This window comes from Penaeus chinensis, chromosome 38 (genome assembly GCF_019202785.1).
Source record: "Penaeus chinensis breed Huanghai No. 1 chromosome 38, ASM1920278v2, whole genome shotgun sequence".
Classification (NCBI taxonomy): Eukaryota; Metazoa; Arthropoda; class Malacostraca; order Decapoda; family Penaeidae; genus Penaeus; species Penaeus chinensis.
This window is the reverse complement of record NC_061856.1, coordinates 28096364-28108863: the sequence shown is the minus strand read 5'-3', so window position 1 is coordinate 28108863 and position 12500 is coordinate 28096364. Positions and strand designations below refer to the sequence as shown.

At 35.3% G+C, this 12500-nt stretch overlaps 1 protein-coding gene across 1 annotated transcript in view; it reads left to right on the top strand.

Annotated features, from left to right (window-relative positions):
- LOC125046231 (KICSTOR complex protein kaptin-like) overlaps positions 1–12500 on the top strand; it is a 15993-nt gene that overhangs the window by 949 nt on the left and 2544 nt on the right. The window contains exons 2-11 of the mRNA XM_047643992.1: positions 383–488; positions 652–742; positions 1023–1089; positions 2432–2514; positions 3312–3482; positions 4255–4421; positions 5004–5176; positions 5310–5400; positions 8857–8986; positions 9137–9298. Of these exons, the coding sequence (XP_047499948.1) occupies positions 388–488; positions 652–742; positions 1023–1089; positions 2432–2514; positions 3312–3482; positions 4255–4421; positions 5004–5176; positions 5310–5400; positions 8857–8986; positions 9137–9298 (1236 nt within the window). The 5' untranslated portion in view covers positions 383–387. The remainder of the gene's footprint in view (positions 1–382; positions 489–651; positions 743–1022; positions 1090–2431; positions 2515–3311; positions 3483–4254; positions 4422–5003; positions 5177–5309; positions 5401–8856; positions 8987–9136; positions 9299–12500) is intronic.

The window sequence follows — 12500 nt, the reverse complement described above, 5'->3', positions numbered from 1 at the left end:
CAAGAGAACAAGTCTATATGGCAGAATTGTTATATACTCTGTACATAACCTTTGAATATAAAGGTATAAACTGCAGGATTTGTAAAGAAAACTGAGAGATAGGTAATGTTCTTAATATTATAAGAAAAGGAAAATACCGTTGACTACCTTCTTGGCTCCAATTGGTAAGTTGTCTAGGACTGTCTCAGCATCTAGTGTATTGCTATGATCCATAACTAAGGCTATCACAATGAAGTCATATCAGCAGTATCCTACTTTTTTGGTTATTCCCTAGCTAGATGTAGCTAGGAAATAACCAGGTCCAGTCAAGATTGTGCCTAAAAGTTGATAAACTAAACATAAGCCAATCACAGCACTGTACACAACATGCTTTCTGTTTTAGACAAGATGAAAGAAGAAACGGAGGACCCGAAGCAAGCAGTGATTCAAGAATTAGCAGAGTGCAAGGATAAAGAAAATTTGAATTTCATCAATGCTCATTTCTTTAGGTAGCTATGTATTTATTGCTTTAAATGCATGGCTATATATCCAAGCATATGTTTAGATGAAAAGTGAAAAAATATTATAAGTTGATGATTGAAAATGATATTCTGTACTATCTTGATATTTATATTATATATGATTTGACCAGTTTCTCTTGGATTTTTACAGTCTTCCATCACAAGGCAATGTTTATACACTCACCCCCTTGACAGATGCCAAGGGATTTACAAAGATTTTGGTTGCCTCCTTGCAAAGAAAAGTATGTGTAACTAATGACATATTGTAAGTAAAGTAGTTGATATATAAAATCATAAAAGATAAACTTTGTTAGTTCAATATTTGTCATGATCTGCAACAAGATATTTTTTTAAACTGAGAATTATGCTTGAAATAAACTTTTGCCTGCCCTCAGTTGAATTGGTATGTTTAACTAGTTCTTTCAAGATACTCAGTATTACAGGGAAATTATTCCCAAATATTTTGTTTGAGGATTTCTTCCTTTCTCTCTTTGTAAATACAAAAAAGTATTTATTTTTCAGGTGTTCTGCTTAGAGTATACACATGGGAGGCCTTGCATGAGAGATGTTCCATTTACTTATATTCCAGGTGAGTTTTATTAATTAATTATAAGACCAGAATCCACTGCAACTGAATTTTTATAAGTTAAGGAAGTAGTCTTAGTTTTAGATATGACATTACATTTTTACCCTAAGATAGAAGCAATATATCCTTATCATTTAAAACTTTCTTGTCCAAAATTACATTGTATTCAAATGTACACAGTCTAATAACACTATAAATGCAGTAATTGTACTTGTGTACACCATCAAATGAGTGATAGCAAATGGGATTTAGGAACACTTAGTAAAGCATTTGGACATGGCATGATGTATATGCCATTTCCATTGAGATTTTAGTTATTAATTGTATTTATGCAGATCTCACTTGTTTATGCTTTACCTGGATTTGTGGAAAGATTTTTTTGTTTTTTGTTATTTTGGATAGCAATGTAATAATCATAATGTTAATGATAATATTAACAGTATTAATACTAGTAGCACTAGAACAAAAACAAATCAGGGAATGGGAAATTAGATTAGAGGTGATTTCAGGCTTACTAATTAACTCCTTTGTGACTAAACATTTGTGGGAACCATATATGTGCAATAAGATTACAGTGGGCAGTAAGTTAGTTTGTCATTTGTTTTCCACCATTGGTATGTGATACAGCCACTAGTAGACCTTTTTATTTTTTCTTCTTCTTCATTTATTACCTTGTGGTAGGAAATTAATTATATCTTCTGGTAACTAATGGTATTCGCATACCTTCTCAGGTTGTTTGAGTACAGCCAGAGAAAGTGTCCAAGATTATTTTTTCTCTCACTGATGGCCACATTATGTTCTTTATCAAGATATAATAGATTATTGCATAATCATGCTGGTAAAGAAGTAAAGCATAACCCAAAACTATTGGAAATATGTGATGTTTACTGTAGTATTGTTTTATGAAATGTATTTACACATAGACAGCTCCGCTAATGCTCAGCCACCGAGGGGTCAATTAGTAGTTTACATGCATTCACCTGATTTTCCCTTTGCTGGAGTTTTCAGGATTTTTTTTTTCTTATGTTATTAATATTGATGTTGTTATTATTATTATTGTCATTATAACTATTACAGTGTTATTAACAATACTTAGAGCAATCAAACAAAATATTTCCAAATATCAAGGAACAGAGTAAACAGGTGAGATAGGTCGGACTAGTGATTGCCTCATTGGTGACTAAGCACTTGTATAATCATCTGTGTGTGAATACTGGCATGTCTGTACATGCCATTACTTGCAGTATTGGATTGATTGAAATTGTGTACAGTGTTAATTGATATCTAAAAAAAATTTAATGTCATAACTGTAGGATATTATTTTTTCAAGTTTATAAAATTACAGGTGGTGCAGAAATTGTATCAATAGATGCAGTCAATAGATCCATAATCCAAGAAGATTTTATTATTGGAATCACCATCATCAAGGTATGTTTGTTAACCTTGTTTCACACTAGTTTTAATTTGAATTGACCTTATTACAGCATTTAAAGTATGTGCAGTCTGTGTAGTCTTTAAATCATATATTCATATGCCTTTCATAATGTAATTAAGGGAAAATTTGTATACTAATACAAATTGAAGAATTATTCCTCAATAGATAGTGGTCTCATTTTAGCCATAATCTGATATCAGTGTTTTTGTTAGGATTTGGGTGTGCTTGTCATCAGCATACTTTCCTCAGGTGCTATCAAGATGCATGGTTTAAGTACATAGCATCACCTCCAGAACTACCTTTGTTTGTGATACTATGTCAATTGTAATTACCTTTATTTTCCTGATTGCAAAGACAGTATTGCCATGACAGATATTTTGACAAGTCTGATATGTGGTCTTATTTTTAAAAATGTAAAAAATGTGTTATTCATGGTGTTGCAAGTAAGGTCAGTTTATTAGGAAAAGATTAAAATCTAGTACATTAACTACCCTTGTATGCTTATGTTTTGATTTCCATGCTCAACATACAGTGATGTGAAAGAATAACTCCATGGAAAGATGACTGCTTGGAAAATGGCCTTCAGAAATAGCCATCATTAGAAAAATTTAATGCCTTCAGATTACTTTCATTTTCCATTCACAGTCCGTATTCCTCAAAATTATCATGCATATATTTTTCTTTCTTTCTTTTTTAAGATTTTGACCAGAAGTATTTTCTTATTCACTGCAAATTGAGCAGACTTTAAGTTTGAAGGATCTTAGATTATCAACATCAGTTCTTACTACAGAAAGACGATACTACAGGCCAGCAGAGTCACTTCTTCAATATCTACTCAGACTGGGACTTGAACTCAGATAGTGCCTTGGATGTTGTGTCCCAGAATTGCTTGCCTTTGGAGCTAGACTTTGTTCCTTACCATCTCTATCACACAAAAACATTGGGGAAAAATGGATGGGAAGTAAGTGATTTAACCATTTTTTGATAAATTATATAGTTTATATAGAGATAGTTTTTTAAATTTGTCTGTTAGGTTGTTTACAGGATTATGCTGTAGACTGACAGGAAGTTTTTAGTTTTTTACTATTATTTTTAGTTTTTATTACATTTATTACATAATTGCTACAAGATAAATACTAGAAATTCTTTTTGTTATTACAACTCTTTTGGCCTGTTGAATAAATCTTTACAGATTGTCTTGACTTCAGAATATAAGTTTAACTGATAGGTTGGACCAATACACCTTGTGTTCTTGACTATTAATTAATGTCATAATCAGCATGGGGAGTGCTGTTATTTCATCCTCCTAATTATTTATATTATATGCAATATCACAGACACTCCTTGTCAGACAGTACATACTATATAATTATTTCCATAGCACGCACCATATATAATGATGATAAAACAGGATCTAAAACAGGATCTTAGAATAATGTTAATTGTAGGTACCAAATTTCCATCATTATCAGTATTTTCTTTTTTTTAATCAGTTTGATGAAAAGTTGCATCTGTTATCATATCACATGATCCATCCTAGCAATTACCTGAAAAATTATTAAACAGTTTCAGTATTTATGTACACTTGTATATGTCTTTGTCACTGCACTAATAATTTCTAAGATTCTAGGAATAAAAGATGTGATGTGATGTAACAGTCCATGTAATAAGTTTTACATGATATGAAATATGCAGAGCTTAGATATATATTTCCCCATTGCTCATTCTGACAGACTGTATGGTTGCTGAGTGGCAGTGACTGCAGCATCCATCTCTACCAGTCTGATGATGAGAGTCACAGTTACCAGGAAGTTGATGGTTCACAGTCCTTCCCAGAGTTTAAGAGTGTGGATGGTATTACCCTTTGGATGGATATTTCATATACACAGGAGAGTAAAAGGTATTTTACAGCCTGTATTTTATATGTGAATATATTAAGGGTGAGGGGACAAGGAGGGATGTATTTTGTGTTAAATATTAAACAGTGGATGTTATCGTTTTTTTTTTTTTGAGAAAAAAAAACCAGATGCTCTAATGTCTAGAATGTTATAATTTATGTGGGGGGTGTATTGATTTAAGCTGAGCATTTTTGAAATATTTAAAATGTAGTTTTATAAACATGTTGAAATGCTAGAGAACCCTGAAACTTCACTGACACACCCCTTCAGCTAGATGCCTTTTTTAAATTGATTTTTTTTTTTTTTTTTAAAGAAAACATTTTATTATGTACCATGCCTGGCAATCAAATACATTTTCTTGCTTTAATTAGGCCAGTTATCATACATTATATTAGAGTATGATTAACACTGTCTTTACAAACATCATCATCTCAGAAAAAATGAGTAAGCATTTATTGCATTAACTTGCTTTTATAAAAAAGCAAGATATGAGGAAGCTAACATTTATTTAAATAAGATATTAGATCATATCAACCATGGATAATAATATAGAGTGTTAACCAAGGCTAATTAATCTCTTTCAGAAGAGTGACTGTAACATGTGGAGAAGGTGGTAATGTTCATATGTTCCACGTGAATGTCGAGAACACCCCAGAAGTTATATCAAGCCGATGCATATTGTGGGATTATCCTGTTTCTTCAGCCAAAATATTTAGCTCAGTCAATTTTCTTAAAACACCATTCTTTCTTGAGGACAGTAAGTTCCGGGATAGATTTTAGTTATAAAGATTCTCCTCTGTTTTACTCATAAATAATTTTCTGATATCAGAAAAATGAATATAATTTGATGAGATGCAAATAAGTTCTGACACTAAATAGATTTGTTTTAGTCCTCAGGCTACAAAAACAAGACTCTCCAAGAAATGAAGATGAACTTTCCGTTGTCGTAGGAACAACTTTAGAATCTTGTTTTATTTACAGGTAGAGTTGCATAATAATTTTTTATATATAGATGTTAATAATATATAATTATTTTTATTGTAGGTCACTTCTTAATCATATATTTATTTCTAGAAAGTAATTCTTTGCAATTTTATGTAACAGTTCAGATAATGTAGACTGCAAGGTATGTAGCTAACCTATAAACTCTGATATCCTTTGACAAAATTAAGTTCATGTCCCTCATTGAGGTTTTGAAATCCTGCATGTAATGTGAAAACATTCTGGAGCAACTTAATTAGCATGGAGCTCTTTAGGTGTATTCTTTTGATATAGTCAGTATAGTCACCATGGTGCACATATCTACAATAATACCTTGTTAGATCATATTATCAAGATAAAAGATATAATGTATGTAAAATAATTAATCAAGAGATGTCATGCATACATTTAAGGCACATTTTGACAGCAAGATAATTCAAGATTTCTTGAAAAATCTTGATAGTTCTTGTTCATTCCTGTTTTTGATGGGACTTCTTAGTCAGATATCTTGGTTTGGTTTTGTAGAAGGAGCTTGCTGCAGTTTCATGACATCATGGTAGTAACAAACCACCACCATGGATGACAGAAATGAGTGATTTCAATCTGTGCCGACCAAAAGTATTAGCTGGAGTATAATAATAGCTTTATTATTCCCATATAGATATGTACTAGCTACTCATTATTATATAATGGCCATCCTAGGGATGTTCGAAAAGCATTTTTACTTGCCTTTATTATTTTCATTCTAAACTTGCAGTTTGAAAAACTTATCTTTGCTATTAATAGGAAATATTATACTTTTAAATTGTTACCTTAAAATGTGTGGACAAATTTTTCTGGGTAGTTATAACTTTTTGTGGTACATAAATTAATTTCAAAGATTTTTTGAAAATCTTATTTCCTGTATCTAGTTCAATTTATGCAAAACCAAGGTGAAGACAGATTTCTTCATCATTAAGTTCGCAAGCATTACTAACAGCATCCAGTCTGTTTTCTTCCATGATTACTCCTGTCACCCACTATGAAGGCAAATGAGTCATCACTTATTGCTGTAGTTTCTTTACATTAAGAGCAAGCTGGGTATTGGGACTGTTTTTGACAAATTTGGCAAGACTGATCAAGCTGAACCAAACCATAGCTTGCTTGTATTTCTCATCAAAAATGCATCTTTTTTATCAGGCCAGCAAAGATTTTTGTTCTGCAACAAATTGATTAAAAAAAAAAAGATTTATATGTTACTTGTTTCAGTTTTGTATGAAGATGCAAACTCAGGTAATGAATGTGAAAAGCATGACTTTTCCTTTATCTTATGTATCTGGATTTGTTCAGAGTGTATCTTGTCCTTATTATGTTTAATTCTTATTTTTTTTTTTTGTAACCTGTAACATGACTCTTGAGAGCCAGCTGAGCCCAGAGGCACTGGGGATGGCATGTATGTACATTCACTAGAAAAAATATTTTTATCCCCCCCCCCCTCTAGGGGCCACAATTTTTTTTTTGGGTGGATGTGGCACATCGTAATCTCGTGGTGTTGCCGAAATCACACCTTCATGACACTGCTCATGCAGAGGGGGCTGTTATTCTGCACAATGTAAAATGGCTCCAGCTTGGGAAACACCATGGCCCTTACTGATGGTAGAAACATCTCGTCCAGGATTTCCTCATAGCAATATTCCATAAATCTTCCAGGCCTGACATCCATCAATTCCCTGACACTGCTGCTGTATATCTACTCAAACAGTCAGAGGTTTCTGACAGTCTGCATGCAGCAGCATAATGCAAAGTCCTGCCAGATGTTACCAACAGAACAAGAGGGTTCAGTTAGTTGGATTGTTTAAAAAAAATAATGAAAATACATAATGAAAACAAAAATGATTCACAATAAGGAAACATGGCAACTAACTACCAGCCACACCCCCTTCTCAAACCCAGTCTGCTGTAAGGGGTGTTACCACTGAGTATCAAATGGTTTTCATTAGCTCATGATATTCATGCACATCAATGCAAGCTCCCTCTTTGTCTTTCATATAGCACATTGATTTATAGTTTTGAATGATATTTACTTGATCTTCTATTTCTGAAGTGCATCTACGGCACCCATTCTGGCCTTGTTTCTGGATGATCCAATTGCCTCGTGTCACTGAATCCACAGAGACAATGTTGGTATTAAAATACCTAAACATCTTGATATTTTGGCTCTTAGAGTATCAGAGCAAAGCATAATTATGACAACAAATGGTTATTGAGGTCTCCATTGCTAATAATGGCATGATATGAGGCCCTAATCATATCAACTCTGAAATTGAAGCTTCATCTGTTCCAAGCCTTGAAAACAACAAGTACCAAGTACCAAGTACCTGAGAGTATATGCCATGCCATCTGTCAGTTTTGTTTATTAATTGTATTTACATAAAGATGGCTCCACAAGTGCTTAGTCAAGTAAGGTGTTGATTACTAATCCTACTTCTCTCACTTGTTTACTCTTTTTCCTTTATTTTTGAAAATATATATATATATTTTTATTGTGGTCAGTATTGTTGATAACACTGTAATGATTATATTTAAGGGAATCAAAATAATAACAGCTTCAATAACAATAGCATTAAGAAAACAAAAATTTTCCCCAAAACTTAACCCAATGCCGCCGGGGAAAATGAACAAAAAATGGGGAAAATGCTGTGCCTATTTTCTATATTTTTTGTGAAATGTCTGCCCATAGACTGCTCTGCTAGTGCTTAGCCACAAACAAGTCAATTAGTAGACCTTGTAACCATACCTGATTTGAATTGGCGGGAAAAACGTAATTTTTACTAGTGCTATGAATGTCGATGGTGTTATTTTTATTATAAACATTATAATTATTATAATGTTTTTTAACATTAGTAATAGCAAAATAAGATAACGTAAAATATTTCGTAAATCAAAGAAAAGGCTGAACGGGCAAGACAGGCAGTACTCGTAACTGGCTCATCGGTGACTTAGTACAAGTATAGCCATCTATGTGTAAAATCAATCAAACAAGTACTCACAGTGGGCATAGCACGATTCTACACGTCGTACCCGTCAGCAAGGGGTTAAGAAAAGGGGAAATCAGTTGAGGTCATGTAGGTCTGCCAGTTGACTTCTTGGGGCTTTGCACTTATGGAGTCACATGTTCCTGACTGCATTGGGTTAATTTGTTATCCATTCAGTTTGGGTTTATGCTTCTTCTGGACTCCCCGTCTTTTAAATATTTTTAGCCACCACCACCCTGGGTGTGTTTTTAGCTCTTTATTTGCTATTAAAGAACTATGTTAGCTAATATAATAATATATATTTAATCTGAATTTTATTTCTAACTTTAATGTATGAGATCAACGGAATAGTATTAAGGGAAGATAGATAATTTTGATGACTCATGCGTATTAGATATGATCTTCAAGACTTGGTAAATCATTCATCTCTTCTGTTCTACAGAGATTTTGCTAATGCCCAAAAAGGATTTCGATTGCCAGAGTCAGATGCAAATGATGCTGTCACATGCTGCATTGTCTGTGATATAGATCAAGATGGCAGTAACGAAATATTGATTGGAACTTATGGCCAGGTAGTAACAAATTGATCTGCATTTATATGTTGTTGAAAAAAGAAATTGTGACATATAACTGTATCCACATGGAAGCAGGACTGCTATAAGTATGGCAGATCATTAGAAATAATAATGTGAAGTAAACACAAATATTTTTGTCAATTTCAGGTTGTCCTGGTTTACAAATGGATACAGAAGACTTCAGAGTGGATCCTTTATCACACCGTCTCACTGCCATGCCCTGTACTGTCACTGGCTTATTGTGATGTAATGGGAGATGGTACATTTCAGCTGATTGTTATGACATCAACTGGAATTCATATACTTCAGGTAGAAGGCTTTATTTGTTACCACATATATACATTTCTGTTGTATTTATTGGAACCATTGTTGTATGTATACAGATTATATTAATGTTTTTTCTGAGGCAAGAACAGCAGCTGCCCCTCCTACTGTAGGCTTGCCTGCCCTCCCAGCCTTTTTAGTTATAGAAACTTATTATAAAATGCCAATTGTGAGTGTCTATTAATTGCTCAAATCACTGAAACAAATAATCGAACCTCAAAAGTCCTTTTTGTCATGATCTTGGTTTTCTGCACAATGTGCAGTCAGTCCTATTCACCACAATTGTGGAAGGCCTGTCAGAAACTGACAAGCTTTTTCCAAAAACCTTTTCATTATGCATGAGACATGGTAACTACTAATATTTTTGGCTTGGTTAGATACCCACATCCCCTCACTCTCCTTGTAGGCCTTCCTCTCCCTAAGCCAGGTACACATTTATGTTGTCCCACCTCTGTCTGCTTTAGAATGGAATACAGAATGTATAAAGTAGTAATTCAGATATTGTATGTCAAGTTTGAAAGTCTAGGTGTCATTGCTTTGAACTCATTACTTTCCAGAGAAAATGGCATTGCAATATTATTTTCTCTATATCTGCATAAGTGATTTTAGCTTTTTTGACAATTTCCAATGTCTATATAAGTTATTTAATTTGTTTTATCTAGATGGTTATAGACTTGTGTTCCTTATACAGACTCCATATCATCTCTCTAGGTAGTCCATAACTCAGTGCAATTATAATAACTAGTAACATTCTGGTATTCATGTCATTTTTTTTCAATAATACTCCCTTTTCAGGATCCTATTCCTGCTACAGCTGTTAGGAATAGGATCCTGAGCATGGAAATAGCATCCTCCCTGGAGTCAGCGCTTTTCCAGTTATGGCTCATTGATGGTACATTCCACACTTGTTTAAGGATGTAAATAATGTAAAAGCTCCTTCCTAAATGCCCACTGAGTCTAATCAGTGTCCAAGTGCTTTGTGCACTCATGGCGAGTCATTCCCTTCACCCTGCCCTTTAGCCAAAGTTCACAAAAGTCATCAACAAAAGTCATGCTAAAGCATGACTTTTGTTGATGACTTTTATAACTGAAAGGAGGCTTATGGGTCGGTAGTTTTTTAGATCCTTTCTATCTCCTTTTTTATATATCAATGTAATTGTTGCATTTTTTCAGTCTTTCCGAGTTTTTCCGTTGAGAAGGCATTTGTTAAAAAGACTGGCTAGTTTCACCATTGCAATTTCTCCTTCATCTATTATGCTCATTCTGTCTTCACCTTGTGTTTTCCCTCTCTTCATGCCTTTAAGCACTCTTTTTATTTCTAGCTTCTATCCATGGTTGTTCATTTGAGTTGTATAGATCCCTGTAAAAGTCTTCCACTACTTAATGCTAAATTCTGCTGCTCTGGTTTTCAAGTTAGCTAAATTTGGCTGCGGTTTTCATATGAGTTTGTTCCTTTCCCGTCTAAGGTGTTATTTAATTTCCATGTCCACTTCTGCTCTTAGTCATTTTTCGAAGAATGTATTGATGATATTGAATGATTGATCCTCCGTAAAATCAACTAGCATTTGTCCCCTCTCATTCCTAGTGCCTAGTCCATGATTTCCCACTTCAGCTTCTCCTGTCTTTTTACCTATTTTGGCCTTAAAATCTCCCATGATTATTGTGAAATGGCTTTTTGCTCTCACGCTGGCTAAATGAACATCTTCATAGAAGCTCTCTATTTCTTCATCACTGTGGCTGCAGATTAGAGCATAGACTTTAGAACAATCTTTACGTTGTACCTGTTGTTTAGTTTTATTGTTATTGAAGCCACTTTTTTGCTTATACTATAGAATTCCACAATATTCTTTTCTAAATATCTGTGAACTAAGGTACTTACCCCTAATTCCGAGCATGTGTCCATCATTTAGTATTTTCTGTCCTTTGCCTAGTCTTCTAACTTCACAGAGTCCTACAGCATCTCATTTTATGAGAGGTCCTCAAGTAATGCTAGTAAGTCAGATTCAGTTCTCATGGTCCTTATATTGTATGTGCAAAGGTTCATCAACATGGGGCAGCCTTTCTTTTACCGGAGATTTTTTGCACCCTCTGCAATCCTGATCGCCACCATAACCAGGGGCCCCTTCACCTCCGGGGAATGAGGGCCATTGCTCTGTTTGTATAGTCATATTTTTTCATTGTGAGGTAGACAACCGAGTTATCCCCTACCTACTGGCTTAGGTGCATCTTGGTGAGAGGGGGAGTATTTCAGTTGGGATGCCAGTGATAAGCCCCTCCAGTAGGGTTGGCCCTGTCTAGTATGGACTTATGAGCAGCAATGCATGGGCCTACTCCCATGAGCATGGGCTTGAATATCAAGCACAGGCCTCCTCCACCCAGGGTTGTCTCGGACAGAGACAACCTGATGGGCAGGATCATCCTGTGGGAGTCGAGCCAAGTGGCCAGATAGCCTGAGTTGGCGATCACGGATTGTGCAAGTAACAGGTCCTGTACCGGTCTCACGGACACATGGTCCCGCCAACTGTACCCCATGATCCGGCGCAAGGATCTGTTACAAAAGGCGTCAAGACGAGATTCCAGAGCACAAGATAGTGTCCAAGTTTAGAGTAAAACTGGCAGTATCAGGGCCTTGAAAACACGAAACTTGGTCCTTCTGCACAGGTACCGACATCTCCAAATACTCTTGTCGAGAGATTTCATGACCCCTGCTGCCAGGCCAATCCGTCTACTGACTTCTTGGTCTGACAGCCCAGAGTCGTGAAATGCACTACCGAGGTATATAAAGCTCTTTGTGACTTCGATGTTTTCACCGCAAGCACGTATCGGCTGTACAGGGTCTCCTAGCAGGCCCCCAAAATCCTGGATCTTGGTCTTGGTCCAGGAGACCTCTAGCCCCAGGGGCTTCGCTTCATTGCTAAATGCATCAAGAGCTGCCACAAGGGTTTTCAGAGATTCAGAGAGTACGGCAACATCATCGGCAAAGTCAAGGTCTGTAACCTTGATATTGCCCAGAGTTGCTCCACAGTGACTTTGGACAGTAGCTCTACCCAGTATCCAATCCATGCAAGTGTTAAAAAGTGTTGGTGCAAGAACATAGTCTTGCCTCACCCCTGAACTAACAGGGAAGAAGCTCGACAGGCCCCCACCACACTTTACAGCACTTTCAGTGCCTGTATACAGGTTTGCT